Genomic DNA, 24984 nt, shown 5'->3' on the forward strand with positions numbered 1-24984 from the left:
AGAGTAGGCACTCCTTAGGGTAAATATGTGGCTTTTGAATTAAATGCAGTGAAGACTTAAAACTTCTCTCCCAGGGAAGCTTTTAAAAATTAAAAGCTCACATCCAGAAGGAAAAAGATTCTCCTTCCTTTTAACCTTTGCAAATTGAAACCAATTTTGAAAAGGCAAACTGCTGAGAGGGAAGATTCCATTACAGATCTTGGCTTGACCCAGTTAATATAAGGAAATAAGCAAGTCAGTTGCAAACTACAGTACACTTACAACGTAATTCAGTCTTGCCTTTCGCAAGTTTACCTCCTCCAGAGTTGTTCCACTCCCCATCCTTTTCAATAGGTCCAAGCTTCTTCTGTTCATTAAAGCAGACCAAATCTAAATTTAAGTTCATAGCACTCTTGGAGTTACTGACTACTTCAGGATATGAGTCATGCATAAAAAACCGATCGTTAATGTCACTGACAAATGTAACATGTAAACATATAGCTGCAGGAAACTTAAATGATGACTGTAGGAGCCCAACTGGATTATACCAAGGGCTTATTTAGTCCAAGTAATCCATTTATGGGAGGCTTCTAATCTGGGTGGCAGCATCAAGATCTAGCTGGCCTAATGCCGACTAGAAAGTAGGCAAGAAAAGCTATGGGGTATAGTATTAAGATATTGTATAGGTAGTCCTCAATTTACAACAGCTTGCTTAGTGACCGTTCGAAGTTACAATGGCATTGAAAAAAATGACTTATGAACATTTTTCACACTTACAGCCATTGCAATATCTCCATGGTCATGTGATTTACAGACTCACATTTATGATAGTTGCAGTGTCCCAGGGTCATGTGATCCCCTTTTGTGACCTTCTGACAAGCAAAGTCAACGGGGAAACCAGATTCACATAAACAGCCGTGTTACTTAATTTAACAACTGCAATGATTCACTTAACAACTGTGGCAAGAAAAGTCGTAAAATGGGGCAAAACTCATTTCACAAATGTCTCACCAACATAAATTTTGAGTTCAATTGTCATAAGTTGAGGACTCCTTGTCCTAGCTTCAGGGAAGCCCAGAAGTTCATAGTTACAGAGGTTCCCTGGGTGACCATGGGGCAATCACTGTCTCTCATACCAATCTATGTAGGGTTGCGGTGAAGAAAATGGAGAAAGGAATGCTATGTGCACAACCTTGAGGTCCTGAACAAATAGCAGGCCATAAATCCAAGAAACAAACAAGAGGCTGTAATAAGGCACTGGGACTAGCACTCCTGGCAGTTGCCCAATGCTGGCAGTTGCTGAAGTCAGTCCCAATTCTTTGTGTGTGTTTGGGGGGGGGGGGGATCAAAAGGCCACATGCCCATTCAGACATTCATCTCCCCCTTTTCCTCACCACATTTTGTCTGGGAACATGGAGCAGGTCAGAAACTTTTGCTGAGAAACTAAAAAGTTGGATTCCTGCCACTTCTTGGAAGGATTTCCCAGAAAAGGGGAGAAAACAGTTGGGAAAACTCCTTGTTGAAATACATACATATCTCTTGGGAGAAGAATGTGGATTAAGTCTTGTTCCACAGGACTCTGGTGGTTCTGGAGAGGTCAGATGCATAAGAATTTAGTAAACAAGTCAAGGATAGCTAGAAAATCCAGCTTCTGCTTCTGCCTTTAGGGACATCAAGGCAATAAAAGTATAAGTGCCTGAGGTTATTCTATTTCTCAACTTCTGGATGTATTTTTATGGACAACACTCTTGCTAAGTGAATACTTCTTACCTAAGGAGATGGGACTACGTCTCTTTCACCCATTCGGAGCAATCTCCCACCATCATTTGAGCTCTAGATTAGTGTTGATTTTCCAAAGAAAGGGCTGTCTGCCCAGAAGTTCACAAAGAAGACAAATTTGATCAGCAAAGCATAAGTCACTAAGAACATTTTGCTACAAAAGCCTGCAGAAGTGAGGATAAAGTATCAGCTGGGCTTCTAATTCACCCTGTGGACTAATATTTCTCAATCTTAGCAACTTTTAAGATTTCAAATCCCAGAATTCCCCAGCTGTGCATTTTAAAGTTGCCAAATCTGAGAAACACTTCTGGAAACCAGTAGTTCTCAAAATGTAGGGGATACTTGGAAGACCCCAAGACCCTTTCAGAAGTCTATGAACTCAAATAAATGTTTTTAACATTTCTCAGTTTTGCTTTCTAAAGCACTAGATACTGATAGATAAAACCATATAAAGTTCTTTGGGGTCCTTAATTATTTTTATAATTGAATGTTAAGGGGCCCCAAGACAAAATGTCTGAGAACGACTGCTGCTGTAGGCCTAATCTCACAACAGCAACAGGGGAGCCCTCATGCTTCTCTTTTCAGACACAATAGTTTGTCTCAGTTGTAGCTCAGCTCAGACTCGGCTCATATCATGAGTCGGACAGCAAATAAATTTAATAGCCAGTATGACAAAATGTTTGTTATAGCTTGGAAGAAAGGGTGCATAAATAGATAGAATGTGAGGTTTGCAGGATTTATCTTGCGCACAGGAAGCCTTGCGCACGGTCAGTCACGCCCTCGTCACCTCCCATCTGGACTATTGTAATGCTCTCTACATGGGGCTCCCCTTGAAGAGCACTCGGAGGCTCCAACTGGTCCAGAATGCGGCCACGCGGGTGGTTATGGGCACACCTCGTTATACCCATGTGACACCCCTCCTGCGCGAGCTGCACTGGCTCCCAGTGGTCTTCCGGGTGCAATTCAAGGTGTTGGTCACCACCTTTAAAGCGCTCCATGGCATAGGACAAGGATATTTACGGGACCACTTTCTGCCACCAATAGCCTCCCACCGACCAGTCCATTCCCACAGAGAGGGACTCCTCAGGGTACCGTTGGCCAAGTTATGTCGGCTGGCGATACCCAGGAGGAGAGCCTTCTCTGTCGGAGCTCCTGCCCTTCGGAATGAATTGCCCCTGGATATTCGTAACATCTCTGACCTCCGGGTCTTTCGCTGTGCCCTCAAGACCCTACTGTTCCGACAGGCGGGGCTGTCTAACTGAATGATTTTAAATTGGGTTTTAATATTGGGTTTTAAAATTTGGCCAAAACTATTTAATGATTTTAATTAATTTTAACTATGATATTATATATTTATGTTTTTAATCTTGGCTGTACACCGCCCCGAGTCCTTCGGGAGAAGGGCGGTATATAAATAAAATTATTATTATTATTATTATTATTATTATTATTATTATTATTATTATTATTATTATTATTATTATTATTAGGGTTTGGTTCCTTTTGGAAGAAGACCACAATACATCTTATTTGGGTTTTGAAATATCAGTGCTTATTTACTGTGATATACGCCTCTACTGTAATATAGATTAAGATGGAATAGGCAACCTAAGAGCCCTCTTTGTTGTTTGCATTTCAATTTTTATCAACACTGCCTGTTTTCTTAGAGATAAAGTAAGATTTTATTTTTTATTTTTTTATTTTATTTTATTTCCAATTTATATAGGACTCAGGGCGGTGTACAGCCAGAAGATGATAGCTGTAATCTAAAACTTTAGGATAGCAGCTGCCTGACCATCCCTACAATATCACAGGGAATTCAGTAACATACATCACATCTTACTTTTGTTCCAATTGGAATCAGTAACTCTTTCAACAAGGGAAAGGTTGCTTTAGTTCCACATAACCTCTTCACAAAACTTTGCACTCTTCAGAGAAATTAGGACTGCAACTCCAAGTATCCTTGGAGGAAAGGTGGAAGAATTTTGGGAATTACAGTCTCAGTAAATCCAGAAGGTGCTGAAATGGTGGTATAGTCAACTGGTTGGCTATACCACTGACAGCAGTTCATCCCAAATAATTTTTACATGAAGCAACTAATTAAGAATCCAATCATGCACTCTCTCTCCGGTCCTTCTTACTACATGGCATTCTACAAATATCAATAAAGGAGAATATTTGTACTCAGGGTTGAAGTGAAGTGAATCTCTCTGTTTGAGGAAGTGGCATAACATTCTCAGAGACTCTTCCCATCCTGCTTACAATCTTTTTGGACTGTTGCCTTCTGGCAGAAGATATAGAACAATTAAAACTTGGACCACACATTTTCTGAATAGTTTTTATCCCAGAGCTATAATTGCACTCAACAATGAACTAAAGGGCCACCATCAGTGAGCTTTTGGACAGTATTACTTGGTCTGTTGTGTGGATGTTTGGATGGTTTAGGGGTGGGGAATTGTGGTGGGTGGGAGTGCGTTTGGGGATTATGTGTGTTGGACCTGGTCTTTGGGTGTTACGTAAATTTCGCTGTATGTGTATACTGTGTATACACATACAATGACAATAAAGTTTTATTTATTTATTAAGTGAGGGGTCCTTGGCGCTCTCTGAGCTTGACTGTTTTCTTGCAGATGTTCATTACCCAAACTAGGCAACACCATCAGTGCTAGATAATGAAACGTCTACAAGAAAACAGACAAGCTGAGAGAACACCAAGGATCCCTCATTCTGCAGATAAATCTGAAATTCAGGATTGTTTTCAAGTAGAGAAAAAAATAAATCTGCAGGATCAACTTGAACTGAACGTGCTGGAATTTGTTTGGAATCCAGTGTGTAATGATTGTATTCCCTAGTTTTGTCTCTAATTTTGTAGCTGGGCACTTGGCAGCATGGCCTTAAAAGTAATTCTTCCCTCTAAAACCTTTTCCATTTTAAGAGCTGTAATGGCTATTTTTTTAGTTGGGGTATTTTGAAATCATATAGAACAGTTGAAGTCTGTTCTATATGTTTGAAGCCATATATCTAGAACTCTCTTTTTTTTTGCTTTATTTTTTTCCTAGAGCAGGATAAAAGGAGGGTCTGTGAAGATGGACTAGAATTCCAAAGTGAGGAGATTAGTATATCTAAGGAGCTTTTTCTAGACCCACAGCTTTCTCTTCTGGCATAATGAAAGCTGCCACACCATATAAACAAAGTAGGAGCGCCTAATCTTGGGACTTCAGGCCAGCATGTCAAGCCTCAAAACCACTTCAAAAGTTGCCACCGGTTTAATTATTACTGTGACAGGAGGGAAAGTTATTAAACATATGAAAGGTGGAAGGAAGAGAAGAAGAGGATTAGCAGCAAGAAGGTGGATGGACTCAGTTACGTGACGAGGAGTGCACCACTGGGAGACTTGAAATAACAGGTTATGGAGAAGATCTATCTGTGTGGTTGTTAGGAGTCAAAATGAATTATCAATCAATCAAAGTATTGGCAATATTTAATTTAGTGTTCAATATAAATTAAGTCAAATCTAGTCTTCCCTCTTGCCTGCCTACACTACGCAGTGGCTAAGCATGGCTATTGGTCTAACAAGGGTGGTATGTCCCTGCAAAGTGCATAAAGTATTTATTTATTTATTTATTTTTCATATTTCTATGCCGCCCACTCTCTGAGGACTCTGGGTGGCTTACACCAAAGACAGTATACTAAATAGCATATTGCCCCCAACAATCTGGATCCTCATTTTACCCACCTCGGAAGGATGGAAGGCTGATTCAACCTTGAGCCGTTGAGATCTGATCCGCTGATCTGCTGAACTAGCAGTCAGCTGAAGTAGCTGCAGTACTGCACTCTAACCACTGCGCCACCTCGGCTCTTAAAGTAGATTTTAAAGTAGGAAGAATTTCCTGGAAGCCTTCAAACAGAAGCTAGGTAGGCATCTGCCCAAAATATTTTGGCAGATCTGCCCTGGGCAGGATCTTGGACTAGATGTTCTCCGCAGTGTTTTTCAACTCTAGGATTTTATGCTTTTAACTTCCATAAAGCTACAGATACCAACATTAAAAACAACAGTAGGAATTGGGTCTTCTACCCCTGTGAACTATTCCCATCAGTGCCAATCAGCATGATCAACTCAGATTACAATTCGGGAGTCTCAAATCCAGAGGTGGGCCACTGGAGGTTTGCAGGGGTTCGGAATAATCTCTAGCTAAGATTCTGTGCAGTTCGGAGAACCCCCAAATCCCACTCCTGGCTGGCCCCGCCCACTCCACCCCGCCCCTCCCAGGAGTCCCCACGTGGCCCGTTTTGGATGAAGGTAAGTGCAGGGCATGCACGGGTGTTTGGGAGGGCGAAAAATGGGCCTACCGGAAGTAGAGGCCCTCCAGAGGAGGCCGTTTTCGCCCTCCTGAAGGCTTGATGAAAGCCTCCGGAGCCCGGGGAGGGCAACCCTCCCTGCCCCGGCCTGGTGCAGGAGGCCGACTAGGCCATGCCCACCATGGCCACACCCACCCAGCAATCGGGCAGAGAACCCCTTACTAAAATTTTTGCAACCCACCCTTGCCCAAATCTCTGATTTAATCTTTAAATCTTATTAGATGCAGCTCAAACTTTTCTTTTAAAAGAAGCTCCCGACTTTTCTACTTTGCAGCTTGATCTGTTCCACCGTCTGATGTAAGGGTTGTAAATCATAGGAGTGCTGAGTGCTACATATACTAAAATAAAGTTAAAAAGCGGCCTTCTTTTAATAACTAGTCCCGAAGGATCTCATCACTCACCTTAAGGAAGGAGCTGCTGAAATGCACCCCGCAGGCTTTGCAACTCTGCTCTGAAGCTGTGGGAGATGGGAAGGAGCTGTAGCCAGCATTGGAGTATGCTCGAGTTCCTGGCTGCGGGCAGTGTGGCATGTCTTCAGGCTGTCCATTCAGGCAAAACCAGTTGCAACATGCAGCCCACATGATAGCTGTGAATTTTTCAAACAAAAGTCAGTCAATAGGATGAAAGAAGCCAGTTTTCTTGGCTTGAAATAAGACCTTAGAAAGCAAGAAGTTAGACAACCAAGGCACAGAATATTTTTTTTCTGGGATTTAGAGAGACTAATTTTCCTTTTACACAGGTGAATCTGGTAAACGATCTCATTTCACAGCATGACAAAAATGGGTCAGACTCATTAGGAGCAGAGAGGTACTACACCTCCTTATTATCATACAGACACACACACCCATGGGATCTAAAGCTCAGCTGTTTTCAAGTAATGGGGGAATATATGGGGAATATATATGGGGGGGAAATATATTTTTCTCAGTTAAAACATATTAATTTTAAATCCCAAAACACAACAATTTATTTTATTTATTTATTTTATTTTATTAAAATTTATATGCCGCCCTTCTCCCGAAGGACTCGGGCAGCTCACCAGTATAAAATGACAATAAAAACAATATAATTTAAAATCCCACAGTTAACTAAAAAACCCAACCAGATCATTTGAGTAAAAAGCCAGGTCTTAAGATCTTTGCGGAAGGAACGGAAGTCAGGGGCTGTCCAGAGCTCGGTGGGTAATTCATTCCAGAGGGTCGGCGCAGCCACCGAGAATGCCCTCAATCTGGGGGCCACCAGCTGACATTGTCTGGCCGATGGCACCTGGAGGAGGGCAGCCCTATGTGACCGCACTGGGCGGTGGAGGCCGGTAGGAGCTGGTCCCGCAAGTACCCCGGGCCCGTGCCATGTAGGGCTTTATAGGCAAGAGCCAGCATCTTGAAGCGGATCCGAAAGGCTACTGGCAGCCAGTGCAGCTCGTGCAGGAGAGGTGTTACACGGGAGTAACAAGAGGCTCCCGTAACAACCTGCGCAGCTGCATTCTGGACCAGCTGGAGCCTCCGAATGCACCCCAAGGGCAGCCCCATGTAGAGGGCATTACAGTAATCCAAACAAGAGATAATGAGAGCTTGAGTGACTGTATGGAGGGCATCCCTGTCTAGGAAAGGGCGCAACTGGCGCACCAGGCGAACCTGTGCAAAAGCCCCCCTTGTCACAGCCATCAGATGATCTACCAAGGACAGCCGGGAATCAAGGAGGACGCCAAGATTGCGAACCCCTTCAGAGGGAGTCAGCAACTCCCCTCCCATCTGCAGAGATGGGGATACTAGATCAGGTGATGCCGGCATCCATAGCCACTCAGTCTTGGAGGGGTTGAGTCTGAGCCTGTTCCGACCCATCCAGACCCGTACCATCTCCAGGCACTGGGACATCACAGAAAGGGCATCCCTGGATTGGTTCGGGGTAGAGATGTAAAGCTGAGTATCATCAGCATACTGATGATATCCCACCCCGAAACTCCAAATGATCTCACCCAGCAGCTTCATATAGATGTTAAAGAGCAGGGGGGAGAGAACCGACCCCTGCGGCACCCCACAAGTGAGGGGCCTCGGGGAGGATCTCTTCCCCCCCCCCCGCCCAAACAAACTGCGTACGGCCTGAGAGGTAGGAGGAGAACCACTCTAGGACAGTGCCTCCCACCCCCAACGCCCGAAGCTGACGCAGTAGGATACCATGGTCGATGGTATCAAAAGCTGCTGAGAGGTGAAGTAGCACCAGGATGGAGGAATAACCAACATCCCGGGCCCGCCAGAGACCATTCACCAGGGCGACCATGCCGTTTCCGTGCTGTGTCCGTGCGTGAAACCCGACTGGTCCAGGTCCAGGTAATCCGCTTCCTCCAGGAATTGTGGAAGTTGATAGGCCACCACAGACTCAACAACCTTCGCTATAAAGCGAAGGTTGGAGACGGGACGAAAGTTGTTCAGGGAGGCTGGATCCAGGACAGGCTTCTTGAGGAAGGGCCGAATCACCGCCTCCTTAAGTACGGTGGGGAAGGCCCCATCCCTCAAAGAAGCATTGATAGTATGCAAATGCTATTTTCTGGAAGCAAGGACAATGCAAATCTCATAAATTAGTAGGAAGCAAAGTGTTCACTAGTTTATAATGCAAAGGATCAGAGTCTGAGCTACAAATTCACAAATCCCTTGTTCAAGTCTCCCCAAACCTATCTATTCATCAGACTGGCTACAAATCTGAGCAAATTGGAAATAAAGGTAGTCCTTGACTTACAAGAGTTTGTTTAGTGACTGTTTGAAGTTACAATGGGATTGGAAAAAGTGACTTATGACCTTGTTTTTCCACACTTATGATGTTGCAGCATCCCCATGGTCACATGATCGAAATTCAAATTCTTGGCAACTGATTCAGATTTATGACGGTTGCAGTGTCCCAGGGTCACGTAAACTCACCCTTTGTGACCTTCTGACACGCAACGTCAATGGGGAAACCAGATTCACTTAACAACCGTGTTACTAACTTAATAACTGCAGTGGTTCACTTAACAACTGTGGCAAGAAAGGTCGTAAAATGGGGCAAAATTCACTTAACAACTGTCTCGCTTAGAAACAGAAATTTTGGGCTCAATCGTGGTTGTAAGTCAAGGACTATACTAGCCTGCCTCATATAACAATACCATGATAACATTGCCAACTTTTCATAAGAGATACCTGTGTGATATTTTTAAAAATATAGTTGTCAGGGTTCCAAGCAACATCCCCAACGAAAGAAGACTCCAAGGCTAGAAATTCCTCAAAGTTCCATTTTATTAGAGATGTCATATTGGCACATCTGGGAAAACCCGAATCTGAAAGCTTCCAGGTTTTCCCCACCCATAGGAAAGTCCAAGTCCCTTCCCCTGCACCCACATGTCCATCACATGGTCCAATCATTGCACCGTCCCAACTGGTGATGCCTCCCAGTCACACCACTCCAGGTGCAGGGCCGAATGTCCTTGACTCTCAGAGAAAGGAATGTTACTATGGCTAAATATCTCCGCCACTCTATGCAATCCCCCCTCCCATTTTTCCACAGCACTAAGTGTGGCAGCCCTGAAGATCCAAAGAAAAAGATGGCCTCCAGGGCTGACAATAGTCCAGTTGTCTACTTCACAAATCACCTAAGATTTGAGCGTATTTCTCTCATTTTAGACAAAGAAGGGTAGGATTATCTCAACTGCTGCCCATAGGTTTACCTCCTTTCCTTCTTATCCCATTTCATGCTGCCCCTTTAAACAGGTTTCCAGTAGAATTGTGTCACTGGATCATTGGCCAAACATTGCCTATGAAGAACAGCTGCCAAGCAATATGGCAATAGCAAAGCAATAGTTGCTTCCTTAGCTCTCCTGGTGCTAATACAACAGCAATAGCACACCTGTTCCATGCACCCCACAAAGAGTTTAGAAACAATTTCAAATGCAAGAAAATGGCATTGAAGTACAGGTAGTCTTCAAGTTACAACTTAGCGACCATTCAAAATATTATGACCTGCCTGAGAAAAGACGACTTTCAAAGTTCCAACTATCTCACCCCCCCCCCATGGTCATGTGATATTCTGGGTGCTGTGCAGCAACGTGGCCACATTTACATTTACAGTCTTCTGCAGCATCCCATGGTCTCGCATCTTACTTGCACGCTTACTTCTAATTTTTGGCAAAACTGCGCCTCAGTGAACAATGGGTCTGCTTAACAATCGCTGCAAAAAACTTGTACAGTTGAATAGATCACAGGGCCAACCTGTTTTACGAACACTACGTAATGGCAAGCTCCTATACGATTGTTATTCGAGGACTCATAACTTTGAGTAGGTCTCATAACTTTGTAGATAAAATCTCTTTGATTGCATCACCCATAATTGGCGTAAAATAAATAAGTTTAAATCGCTCTCAACAAGACTTTGATGACATAAATACACCCAATCCCTTTGTATAATAGCAACAAGCAGCTTTGGAAGGAGGCCGACAGCTATTATATTTCGGGCCTAAGTTCTTGTACCCATTGACATACTATCTGAATTTAAATCAAAGGCAAAAGACAAGAGCAAAGGGAAATTCTGCATCCTAGATAATAAATTGTGAACATATTAAGAGGGCATAATAAGTAAAATGCCCAGTAAAATTATGGTAGTAGCAATTACTATCAACTATAGAGTTTTAGCCTATTATTTCCTAAACCTCAAATGCTCTGGACCAGTTTTTGACAATTGTTACGATAAAGATTTCATAGTGACATGGCGCCAAATCATCAGGAAGAAAGAAGTGAAAGTTAAGACAGCTGTTGCTACATTTAATTAAGGAAGTAATTGCAATGGGGAAAAACTATATGAAAGGTCAGATGATTCATCTCACAATGCACACATATGACTAGCAGGAAAAATTGCCAGGGAATTTCTAAAAGCCTGGCACTCTGACAAATCAGCACTCAAGAGACACATACACATTAACCATCTATAGCAGTGGTCACCAACTGGTGGTCCGTGGACCACTGGTGGTCCGCAAGAAAATTTTGGTGGTCTGCAGAAAAATTATTTGCATTTTTTTATATTGCATTAAATCAGAGACCCTCAAACTATGGCCCCTGGGACAGATACGTGCAATGAACGTTTGTGTTGCTGCAGAGTGTCTCCCCATTTGCGGTCTTTTTGTGCGGGTCAGAGGGGGTCAGAAATTCCAACTGGGGGTCTTCTTCAGCTTCCTGATGTGGGGCTTTGGGCGAAGGCTGGAAGGAAGTGCTGCTGGTGGCAAAGAGCCAGAGGGCCTTGTTCCAGTGAGACTCCATCATGGCCTGGAACTGGCTGACCATCTCAGCCTGCTGAGCCTCCAGACACCGGTACCTGGCCTTGCACTCTCGCAGGTCTTCCCTCTGCTTGGAAAGCCTATGCTTGTAGTCCTCAGTGAGGTGCTTCTGCTGAGCCTCCTTCTCGGCCAGATCTAATTTGAACTGAGCCAGCTGTTTTGCCAACTGTTTCTCATGGTGGCTACTTAGCTCCAACAACTGTTTCCTGTTGGGGCCCTAAGGAGCCTGGGAAGGTGAGGAGTGGCTGGGAGGGGAGGGGCGAGTAGAGGATGGTGAGGTACCCCTCCACGTGAGTAACATCGAGTTGGCCACCCAGTCACATGACCACCTAGCCATGCCCATCCAGCCGGTCATTAGGCAGATCATATAAGTGGTCTGCAGGGTTTAAAATTATGAACTTAGTGGTCCCTGAGGTCTGAAACGTTGGTGATCCCTGATCTATAGAATATGCAAAATAGATAATCCACCAGCCCAAAAGAAAAAAAGACTCCAGCACCTCTCCACCAGTAATCAGCATCCAGATCAGCATAGATTCAGACCAACAATCAAGTACACAATACCACAATCAAGAAGCTGCCAAAGAGCCATCAGTAAACAGCCCAGCAAAAGAATCTCTAAAACCATCCCTTCCCACAGAGACAGGCAAAACACCAGAATATAAACTTGACAGGGAACAGCACTCCTTACTAGCACTGATGATGTTGCCTAGTTAGGATAATGAAACGTTTGCAAGAAAACAAAATTTTACTCAGCTCAGTTCAGGAGCCCCAAAAGGTCCACTTGACTTACTTTAGTCAAATTCCAGTTATTCTATAATTAAACCAGACAGCCTCTCACTCAAGGAAAGTAGCTCCTTCCAAGCAAGTGATTAGTTAAACCCAATACTCAGCAATTCATCACCAATACAACTTACATGTTTTAAGGCATACATTACCTCACAGAAGTTCGGCTGATCTTTATAACAGACAAAATAATTTTCTTCTTTTACAGGTTGGATATTAAAAAGTTACAGAAATATAGTATATATATGTAACTCATGAAACTATTGATTGACTGAAAGAGTGTCATATATTTCATGAGGTCAAAATAACTGCACAGGCAGAATAATTGAAACTAATGAAAGGAGGACACACATACCCTTCTGAAAAGCCATCAGTGTCAATCGAAATGTCTATATGTACCTATAAATAAATCATCCCATTGTTTTACCCAGTGCATGTTCTCCTATATACCCCCACATACATATCCTGATACATGTGATTCATCTTCGGTATCATGGGTTTTTTTTTTCAAAAGCAACAAAACTATCACAGTGGTTGGTATTTTAAGGTTGGTGTGATGCATGGACCCACTACCTGTTTAACATTATCTGTGAACTAGGATACTTCACCTAGCCCTGGTTAAAGTCTTTGCCCTGAATCAAAGCTCGCTAAGCTAGCAAACCTTGATGCACCACTGATCCGGAGTGCATAACCAGGTTCACCAACTCCCCAGGGATGGGTTTGGATTGCTCAAAGCAAAACACAAAATCAATACAAAACACTTAAGCAGCTATCAAAATACAGGAAAGATGGTATTCTGCTGAGATAACGGGAAGTTGCAGATAACTGGCAGTAATGTGGATTTTACGTGTTTAAATTCAATATCAACAAACTAGTATATTTTGAGTTACTTCAGTTTTCGTCTACTAAGTGAAATGAAAATTGTTCCACTTCCTTTTATTCATGAGCATTTGTTGTATGCAGCTGGAACTTGATCAAAACAATCTTTTGTATTCTAATTAGTGACACAGAGAGGAAGGTAGTCTAAATAAAAAATTAACAGGGAAAACCTGTTTTTTAATTGGGCAAGGAAAAGAAACCTAGTGGTTGAATTTAAGATACTATAAAATGCTGCTTTAGCTCTGCCCTGCATATCATTATCATAGCTTTCAAATGGTAGAAAATGTCATTTTTCAGAATGCAAATTGTATTATGATTTAAAATGTTACATTTGTCCTGGCAGGAATCTTTTTTAAAGCTAAAACAAGTGTCTATGTGAAATACTATACCCACTAGTGGAACTTTTACCAGTCCTTATAGGAAGCTCTGTGAGGTAGACCAATGTTAAATCCATATGGTGCAGTATTTCAGATTTTGGTGAGAAAGGGGTTAACCCCTATTTTCACATAGTGACCTAACTGTGTTCCCTGGCGTCTTATTGTTTGGCTTGTCAGAATAAACATTTAGTTTGGTAGAAGCTCATTAATGCAGACTAGAAAGCAGGAAGTTGTCCTGTTTCTACTGAATGTAGGTACTGCGTTGTAGTTGAATGTTAGATAGAATAAGACCAAAAACAGTATCGCTGTCATTCATAAAGACAAATTGTCTGGGCACACATACTGCTGAAGCCAAAATATGATTTGTTTGGTTTGGTTTTAATGGGTTATGAACAGTCAGCCAACTGTGATTTATTTAATAAACTATTGTTATACAAACCATAGCTCAGAAACATGCGAGGCCAGTTATATATTCCCTCTCTATACATCCCTCTAAATACAGAGAGAACAGGATACCATTCTGAACTCAATGCAAAGGAGTCTTAATTTTTTCCACTAAGGAGACCCACCCACTAAAACACACAGAATCCTATCAATCGATCATATACAAGTCACAAAAATAAACATTAGAGCTAAAAACTCACTTCAGAACCATTCGAGCCACTGAAGTCGAGCATCCTAAGGTTTCTCACCCTCAAGGTGGCCTTAGTGGCCATCACTTCGGCCAGAACGAATATCCAAACTGGCGGCCCTCTCCGTAAGAGAGGGCCTTTGCATATTCCACCCAAAGAGGGTAGTCCTGCGGTTGGACCACTCCTTCCTCCCCAAGGTGAATTCGTCGTTCCACAGGATGCAAGAATTAATTTTGCCGGACTTCTGCCCAAGCCCGACGCACACACTGAAAAAGAAAGGGCACACCTTGGACATAAGGCGGGCTCTCCATATCTACATCAAGAGAACTACCTCGATTAGAAGGACAGAATCCTTGTTTGTACCATTCCAACCATCCATGCTGGGTAACAGGGTGACACCATCTACCATAGGGCAATGGCTTAGGGCAGGGGTGGGCAAATGTGGCCCTTTTACAACCTGTGGACTTCAACTCCCAGAATTCCTGAGCCAGCCAAGCTGTCTCAGGAATTTTGGGAGTTGAAGTCCACAGGTTGTAAAAGGGCCACATTTGCCCACCCCTGGCTTAGGGCATATATCCCCAAGACTTACAAGAACCAAGCCCTACCGCCACCCAAGCGAGTGACAGCCCATTCAACCAGAAGCGCAGCCATGACAGTGACATGTAATATACAAGCCACTATCGAGGAAATATGTAGGGCAGTGACTTGGTCCTCTCCGTCTCCATTCATAAGACACTACTAGCTGGACACCTTCATCTCGGCAGAAGCAGCCTTCGGCAGGAGAGTGCTCCAGAAGGTGCATATGCACGGGGGGGGGGGAGACTCAGGACCGAACTGCTACCTCCCTTAGGACTGCCAGCTTTGGTATGTCCCATGCCCTGGATTCTCTGACCAATACAACACAGAAGGGGCATTTGTCTTACCTGATACACTTCTCGTTGTGCTGGGAAGAGAATCCAACCCCACCCTGGCAACCGTCCGGTCTTGAGTCCAGGAGTAAACAGAATCAGTACCGAAGAAGAGCAGAGAAACCCATGCCTATGCCTTGGATTCTCTGACCAGCACAATGGAGAAGAGCAATACTTAATACCTGTGAGATTCCAGTAGGAAGCAAGGCTACCATGTAACTACTACAAGGAGAAAGGCATGTCCATCATCTATTGTCCAGCAGAGTACAGCCTTTAATACTCTTCCTAATGTATAGAAAGATTCACATACACAAGGGAGCCATAATTGGACAGCACAGATTTTGTAGTCCACACAAGTCATAAAATAACGCCGATCTTGATACCAAGTACTAGAAAGAAGGGGCATGTTTGATTTAAAAAAATATGAAAGCAGACTTTCTCTGTGTGAGAGAAGGTGACATTTAACACGCACAGGAACTCATGGTCTCCCAGTTTCTAGCTTGATGCCTTAACCCACAGGTGTCAAATTCGCAGTGTCACACTGCCGCTACATGACGTTTCACGACATTTTTCCCCTTCGTGGAGCTGAGGTGGGTGTGGCCTGCGCGTGACGCATCTGGCGCATGGGCCACCAGTTTGACACCCCTGCCTTAACCACTACATCAAACTGGCTCTCTTAGTCACTTGCTAACAAAGCCAAAAATAAATGGCTTAGTTAACAATCAAGACTTTGTGTTAAACCATGACCAGTGTTAAATCAAGAACACAGCAAGAATTTTCTTCCTAACTCTGCAGTAAGAGGAATGGAGACCACGTGATTTACAATCTCAGGGCTTTACTTCCAGAAGTCATACATGTAACGTTAAATCTTGATTTAACATCACATGGTTATGCAATCATAGATCAGCTTCACATAGCACATTATTAATCTATAATGCATTTTGTTTGATACTGGCTTAGCGTGTTATGTTAATTCTACGAATAAATTTAAAGTGTAATGTATGCACCCAGCCAATTGTGTTTACTTGATGAATGTTTAAGCAAACCATAGTTTAACAAAATGTAGGAACTAGATCAAAGAGTTAAAATCAGCTCAGTTTTCACATACCTCAATACCGTGACTGTACTCAATATAATGCAAACAAGTTTACCTTAGCTATAACTTTTGGATAAGTGATCTGGTTCACACATATGAACCATGCCATAAACTATGGTTTGGACAAAACTAAATGGCCACTGGCTAGCCAATCCAGCCATCCTGGATTGTTAATTCTGGCACCTGAAAATGTACCAATGTGTCATTCTCAAATTGCAGATCCTTTTCCATTTGCTTCTATGTAATTGTATTTAAGATGATAAAAGTGGAGAAATGTGCCTTATCACAATTGAAGAACAATGCAGATGGAAGCATGTAGTAGATACAAGAAAAAAAACATCAAAAAGAAAGTGGAAGATCTGAAGATTATTACCATGTGGTTTCTGCTAGAACCTAGCAGAAACCACATGGTACAACCGGAACAATGTGAAATTGAACACACTCAAAACCTTAGAAATGGTGGTAGACTTTAGGAGAAAACCTTCCATACTTCCACCTCTCACAATACTAGACAACACAGTATCAACAATAGAGACCTTCAAATTTCTAGGTTCTACCATATCGCAAAATCTAAAATGGACAGCTAACATCAAAAACGTCATCAAAAAAGCACAATGAAGAATGTTCTTTCTGCGCCAACTCAGAAAGCTCAAACTGCCCAAGGAGTTGCTGATACAGTTCTACAGAGGAATTATTGAGTCTGTCATCTGCACCTCTATAACTGTCTGGTTTGGCCTTGCAACCCAACAAGACAGACACAGACTTCAAAGGATAATTAGAACTTCAGAAAAAACCATTGCTACCAACCTGCCTTCCATTGAGGATCTGTATACTGCATGAGTCAAAAAGAGGGCTGTGAAAATATTTACAGACCCCTCGCATCCTGGACATAAAACTGTTTCAACTCCTACCCTTAAAACAATGCTATAGAGCATTGCACACCAGAACAACTAGACAAAAGAACAGTTTTTTCCCGAACGGCATCACTCTGCTAAACAAATAATTCCCTCAACACTGTCAAACTACTTACTAAGTCTGCACTACTATTAATCTTCTCATCGTTCCCACCATCCATCTCCTTCCACCTATGACTGTAACTTTGTTGCTTGTATCCTTACGATTTATATTGATCTTGTTTCCTGACTGCTTATTTGTAACCGATGACTATCATTAAGTGTTGTACCTTATGATTCTTGATGAACGTATCTTTTCTTTTATGTACACTGAGAGCATATGCACCAAGACAAATTCCTTGTGTGTCCAACCACACTTGGTCAATAAAAAAAATTCTATTCTATTCTATTCTAATCTGGATGGTAATGACAGAATCAACAACAGTGCAGGAGCAGTGTTTTGTACAGTCCCAGCAAACAAAGAGCATCTACCAAAAGAATTTAATGGCACTCGCTTTGTGGTCACTGAAGTGGGGGAGGGAGTCTGTACAGCTGCCGCTGCCAATGAAGAATAGCTCAGAGATCAATGGAAGAGCACTGAACAACAGCATCATTCTCACAAAGTCAAAAAAGATGGTTGAGCTGACAGATTTTTTTTATTCTGCTGAGTGTGGGCTATGTTAGTTGATGATGAATTTAATTGTTGTTTTTCTTTGCAGTGTAAACTTGATTCTTTTGGGAAGTTGGCAGTTTGTGAATTATATACATAAATTAACAAATTTTATTATCAACAATAGCAAGCAAACATGTGAGCTCAACGGATGGGAGTCACCTACCACATTAAGCAAAAATAAAGATTAAGTTTGGGTCCTGTTTCTAATAGCACTCTTCTTCCTTAAACACTTAAGCAAAGCACATACACTCCCACAAAAAGCCACAGCTATGGGCAAGCCATTTCCTATATACAAATTTTTTTGCCTGAAGCATTTAGATTATGTATTGTATGTCCAGGGACATATAACAACATTAAGTACAAAGTTGTTGCATCAGGATTTAAAACTCTATGGGCCTTCTGGGCAAAGCATTAAAAAGAATAGAGCTGAATGAAGAAACTCCTTTGCAGTTCCTTTCTTTTTAACACCATCCTATTGTAATATATCTGATCTGAAGTTGCGCAGAAGGAAGGGGCGGAACCATACTGCAGAGGGAGATAAATATTTGACAAGCACTCAGTAGAACAAATCAAAGGAGTGAAGGTTCCCATAACTGAGGAATGTCGGCACAACGATGCATGAAAATGAAGCCATCTTATTGAAGATAAGGTGACCTGGATCTGACCAGCTCTGGGTGGAAAAATAAACTGCATCACAACATACATTGTTCTGGTTTCATTATGGAGGAATGTAGGATATAGAGGGATTAGACTGTCTATCCATACCCAATGGACTCGGGGTTCAGGACAGGTTGAGTACAGAGGCAACATTGTTGATGATCAAGTCAGAATGGAAGAAGTGCATCATTGAGGTAACAAGTCTTCAGAACCATTGACCACAGTATCCAATTGGACATGTTTCAGGGGTTAGCAGTGGTTTTACTGTTTTGCGGTGGTTAACTTCCCTTCTCTATGGCCAGTTTCAATCAGTGTTGATGAGTGAGAGCCTCTCACTTGTGGGATAGCGCAAAACTCAACTCTCTCTCTCCCCTTTTGTTTAACATCTACATAAAACCACTGGGTGACAGCCATCAGTTTGGGATCAGGTATCATCAGTATGCTGATGATACTCAACTACAATTCTTAACTCCAGCTAACCAAGCGACGCTGCTGAAATGAATGGGGAGAGAAACACTCAGCCTCAATAGCAATAGCACTTAGACTTATATACCGCTTTACAGTGCTTTACAGCCCTCTCTAAGCGGTTTACAGAGTCAGCCTATTGCCCCCAACAATTTGGTCCTCATTTTACCGACCTTGGAAGGATGGAAGGCTGAGTCAACCTTGAGCCTGGTGAGATTTGAACTGCCAATTTGCAGGCAGCCAGCAGGCAGCAGAAGTAGCCTGCAGTACTGTACTCAAACCACTGCGCCACTGTGGGTCAAACCTCACAAGACTCAGATGCTTGGTTCCCCTGGTTATGGGGACAAATATTCCATCTTTAGTCTTTAATGGGGTTGCATTTCTCTGTGCAAGACTAATGTACAATCTAGGGTCCTCTTGGATTCACAGCTCCTGCTTAAAGATTAAGACAGCTGTGGCCAAGAGGGCCTTTGCACAGGTTCATCTGCTGTGCCAGTTATATCCATTTCTGGACTGGGAGGCTGTCAAATCAGCCAGTAGAGCAAACTAAGAAATTAATGCCATATAGGATTACTTTTATTGTAACAGCTACAGTCATAGCATCTTGTAAGTCTGAAGATGCTTCCCCTCATTTTATCCATGTAAATTTGTCTAAAAAGAAAACTGTCAGGCACAGGACAGTGCACATATTGGTTGAAAAAAAAAAGCTCATTCAGCCATTTCTTATTTAATGACTATGTTGGTTAGTGACCGTTCACCAATACACACACAATTACTACCATTTACTACCATATATTACTGTTATATTTGTGAACAGTCACTAACCAACGTAGTCATTAAATAAGGAATGGCTGAATGAGCTTTTACATTTTTAACTGTGAAGGGGCCCAGAGCCATTATGGAGTTGAGTAACCTCAAAATTAACTAAAATAAAATATAATAAATATATACCAAACATCCCCTCCTCCACTCAGAAGAAATTAAGAGCTCATATGTGACAAGGCAGCAATGATGTCCAAACATCTCACTGTTTTGGGCAAAGTGCTCCCACAAACATAAACATGGCTTTTCAAGACCCTTCTACTTCATGCTCATTTATTTTTAAGCCCTTTTATGGGCCTTAATCAAAGGAGTTTTTTAGTGGACAGAATTGAATAAGGCTCTTGCAAGCCTATCAACTTTATGCCCCAACCAGAGCCTTTATAGGCATGCTGTTTGATTGGAACATTAGTTACGCCGACATATTTTTTAAACAGTTACAAACAACTCTAAATTAGCAGCAGTAGAATAAAAACTGTTCCATGTAAATCCAACTCAATGTAAGTTTTAATACTTCTTGTCAATGCATTAAGCAATCTCCTTCTCTATGGCTGCTTCAAAACATTTCAGCTAGAAGGGCCTGCTGGTATTTATCATAACAGTTTCTCCATGTACCTAGAAGAATGCATTTCCATAAAAGAAGCAAGACTACTAATATCAAACAAAAAAATATGTCTCGTGGCAAGCACAGTCACGAAGTTAATCTCCAGAATGTCCTCTTAGGAAAATCATTAAATACAGCACTAGAAAAATCTTCCCAAACCTCCTGAAATATACAGGAAACAATGCTAATTTAAACAGACCAAATCCAACTCATTAGTTGCAGTTACAAATCTTTGCACAAATCTTTTGCTAGCATACATAAATGCCTGCAGCAATTTCTCCTATTTTTCTCAGTAAGAATTCTTCAGAGTATGTATGAAAGTACAAAATGGCACCATGAATCAGGAGGTTAACAGCTTGCAAAAAAAAGATGCATGGAGAAAAAAGGGATATTAATTCTCCTGGTTTCTTCCAAAATTACAAAAGCTAGGTTTATTAACTGACTTTGAGGCCTCCGTGCCAAAGAAAACTTATTAAATCCTTAACCTTAAATCCCAGTTAACAAAATGCAATGTACAGGTAGTTCTCACTTAACAATGGTAATTGGGACCAAAATTTTCATTCCATTGTTAAGCACATCACGTGACAACACTGCTTAGTGACAGCAATCCTAGCAGTCCTCATTGATGTTAAACAAGGATCACAGGTCATTAAGCGAGGACTTCACATGACCACAACTTGATACTTCTTGCCAGCTTTTAACAAGCAAAGTCAATGGGGAAACCAGCAGGAAATTGCAAGTCCCGGTCAAGACAAGCTTTTCCTTAGGAGATTCACAAGCAGGCCAGCAGATGAGTGAGTGCTACAGAATGCAGGCTGGGCAGCAGATAGGTGCTACAACATAAGTGCAGGGGAATGGGAAGATGAGTGCCACAAAGCACAGGTGAGTGCTGCAGCCTGGTGCAAACATGACTGGGCAGGTGCTGCGGGCATGCGCTACAGATTACAAGATTCCTGGGATCTCATACACCATAGCAGAGCTCTCTGAGAGAAAAGGCAATGAGAGGGGGAGCAACTTTTGACCTTTCTTACTAGCTTCTCCGTTGACTTTGCTTAAAATTGTGGAACGTTGCAATCATTGGAAGGGCAAACAGATTGCCAAGCACCCAAATCACAATCGCACGACCACAGGGCTACTGAGACAAGCCTCAACTTTTCAGGACTCAGCATAAGTACCATTGTTAATCTCAAATCATTGTGCTAAGTGGTCATTAACTGAGGACTGTCGGTATTATGTAAAGTGCAAACCACACTATAGTCTAAAGTAACGACCAACTTCACAAATTATGCTATTTATGCTGTTCACCGCCCTGAGTCCTATTTGGAGAAGGGCGGTATAGAAATAGGAACAAATAAATAAATAAATAAATAAATTTAATAGCTGGTTTACCACAGCTTTGTGGGGATACCTCAAAGCTCTACCATCTCATCACTCCTATTTAGCATCTAGATGAAGCCGCTTGGTGAGGTCAGCATGGGGTGTGATATCAACACTATGCAGATGATACCCATTTGTACATCTCCACCCTGGGTTGACCAAGGGATGCTGTAGAAGTACTTTCTGAATTCCTGGAGGCTGTGAGGCTCTGGGGAGGGAAGGGGGGACAGGTTTCTGTTCAATCCTAGATCCCCAGGCTCCAAAGATATTCCATCTTTACCTCTTCTGGGGATTTTGACTGTACTTCCCCAGTCAAAATTGGTGTGTAGTTTGGGGGGTCTTCCTGAATTCATGGCTTCCATTCAAAACAGCAGGTGGCAACCATGGCAAGAAGGATCCTTGCACAAATTCTTTTTCTACACCAACTGTGCCTATTCCTGAACCAAGAGGCATTGCACATGATGACTCATGCCTTGCTCATGTCCTGTTTGGAGTACTGTATAACATACTCTATATCAGGCTGCCCTTGAAGAGCGTGGCTGCAGCTGGTTCAGACTGCAGCAACATGATCGGTATTTGGTGTTCCTTATTACACTCATAAAGTGCTGCTTCACAAGCTGCACTGGCTCCCAGGGGGCTTCCAGGTGTGCCTCAAGGTTTTGGTTCTTACCTATTAAATCCTAGATGGCACAGGGCCAGGCTATTTGCAGGACTGCCTCTCTCCTATTGTTCCTGCTTGCCTTGCCAGATCTACTAAGAAGGCACACTTGGGTCTCTTCTATCGAACAGTGTCATCTTGCTTCGGTTCATTCATAACAGTAAGTTATGATTTGATACCCATATCAAATTATAAATGATGGTTTAAAAAAAAAGAATTTGGTCCACAGTTTGTGCTAAGCCAAAACCCAAGCATACTACATTAAGGCTTCATGTGATATTTGAAAACAGCTACTGTATTTTGGGCAGTCAGGAATGCTCAGTTCATTTGAAACACCTACCTCTAAATATAGTGGCTAACATGGCTAGACAGGATGTTCTTTCAAGTGCTACTAGTGAGTTCTAGGCAGCCTCAAGCCACTACTACATAGAAGAGATCACAGGACTCAAACATTTTACCCTGCCTTCTCTTATGAAGCAGAAGGTTAGTGAACAGTTGAAAGCAGATAAAGTATAAAGCACATTTCTGTCTATCTAACATGGATCCACATGCCAGTACTTTGCAAATGCTCCAAAAACAACATTAGCAAGATACAGGTTTCCCACCAGCAAGACCCTAGTTGGAAAACATGCACACAATTCAAAAATTCACACTGGCATAAACTAAGTCTAATCAGATTCTGATTACTATAGTGCAGGGGTCCCCAATCCCCGGGCTGCCGCCCACTATCAGGCTGCAGCCTGTCCGGAACCAGGCCACAGTGTACACACATGCAGTTCCATTTGCACACACCTGCAGCTCACACGCAACCATCCCCTTTCCCGTGCTGGTCCGCCAAGTCGGAAAGGTTGAGGACCGCTGCTATAGTGATCATCTAAACACCTGCTCTAGTGTTTACAAAAGCTCCTTTAAGAATATGCTGTGACCTGAAATTACTCAGAAACTCTTAATGCCCTGCCTATACATAGACACTGGCATTTTCTAGACACTAACCATCTATATATAATTATTTCTATATTGTTCTTCTCCCAAGGAGCCCAAAGTGGTTTACAAGATGTTAGAAAGACAATTTTAAATAAATCCAACAAATCCCATAAATGTTTTTAAGGAAGTGAGAAAAGCAATATATAGGCAATGTAAAAGGCTGCCTCGTCCTGGAAGAGTAACCCACAAATGTTGTATTAACTACTAAACTAAATGATCATACATTATTTCTGCCATATAGAAATAGGCTTTCAAAATATGGATGCTTTCTGCTATTGAGAAATGCTAATCAGCAATGTCAGATATTCGGCACAATATTCCTAATTCTCAAAAACCAAAACTAATACTTGTAGTATTTTAAAAAATGGCCTTATAAATCCATCACTCCAGGTAGCGGGGCAAAAGACACTTGTCTAAACTTTGATTCTCCACAGCCAAATTAGTGAAAATATTACACAGAGCTAAAATGTTAAAAAATCACATCTGAGATTTACAACTTACATGGATATAACCACTGCATCATGTACCAGCATACTGTTTATTCATTGCCAAGACTATTATGCTTGCTTTGCCTCGCGAACTTTTCCAATATAAGGCAACTTAGCTAAACCTGTTCTTTGAGGATTTCAATCATATTCCACATTTAACAGAAATATGACTGAATGAACTAATATATCTTTGACAACTTTAAGATGGGTAGACTTCAATTCCCAGAATTCCCCAGCCAGCATTGACAATCAAGTCCTCCACCCTAGGAATGTGAACACTCGATATAATACACTCCATGTATACCCATATCCTCTGGAGCTTTCTTGTTCCTCATAGAGCTGAGGCTCCAGAGGATATGAGCGTACATGGACTACATTATGCAAGATCATAAATTATGTTATCATAAAAGATGGAAACTGCAGTAAGAATTGATGAACGATTTACAATGTCTCAATATGGAAGGGAAATTTATTTGTACTTCAATTAGACCAATTCTAATGACACTTGTCAAAAGCCAATTGATAAATAAGCAGAGAATACTGGGCTAGCTGGTCCTGCATTTAAAGCAAATAATACCGGGCTAGCCGGAACAACAGCTTCATCAGAACTTGTGGCTCTCCGATGCTGCTTACTCCCAGCAGCCTCAAGTCAAATAATGAAAACTGTGCGGTTATCACTGATATTCTTACAAACTGCAGCAGGATAGGAAAGACAATTCTCTTCCAAAACACCTGATAGGCATAAGCCAGATGCAATAACTATATCTGCTGCCTAAACTGTTTGAAAGCAGGAGCTGTCTTAGAATCCAGTAGCAATTCAGATTGGTATCTGCTTTCTTACTAGTTAAGACTGGATCAGCCTATGATTTTCCCCCTTGAATTATCCACAAAACACTTTATCAGATTGGGAGAACAAACATTGTAATCTTCATTGGCACAACATTACACACCTTTTCCAAAGCATAAAGGTGGTAATGCCCTATTCTCACCTCATAGCCAAGCCAAAGGTATCAATCAAGACAGTAATTGAAGGCTATGAAATGCTGATGAAACTGTAAGATAAGCAGCTTTTTCCTTATTTACATTATCCAATGTTTTGGTTGTTAAAACTGTTACATCAAGACAATGTGATTTCACTGGAAAAGAAACCTCGGATTATTTTTAACTATCACATATATACGTACAGCACCTCTTTCTCTGATCAATTGGTAGCGTCAATTACACATAACCACAAGTATTTTTTCCTTTCCCCCCCCAAAAAAAACCATTGTAACCACTGTG

The 24984-nt window shown here is 42.0% G+C and overlaps 1 protein-coding gene across 2 annotated transcripts in view; it reads right to left on the minus strand.

Annotated features, from left to right (window-relative positions):
• The window catches only part of RFFL (ring finger and FYVE like domain containing E3 ubiquitin protein ligase), a 47279-nt gene that overhangs the window by 13972 nt on the left and 8323 nt on the right, over positions 1-24984 (minus strand). For both annotated transcript variants that reach the window (XM_034420951.3, XM_034420952.3), the window contains one exon: positions 6519-6703. In XM_034420951.3, coding sequence (XP_034276842.1) covers positions 6519-6698 — 180 coding nt within the window. In that variant the 5' untranslated portion in view covers positions 6699-6703. The remainder of the gene's footprint in view (positions 1-6518; positions 6704-24984) is intronic.

This window comes from Pantherophis guttatus, chromosome 1 (genome assembly GCF_059756535.1).
Source record: "Pantherophis guttatus breed Tessera chromosome 1, ASM5975653v1, whole genome shotgun sequence".
NCBI lineage: Eukaryota > Metazoa > Chordata > Lepidosauria > Squamata > Colubridae > Pantherophis > Pantherophis guttatus.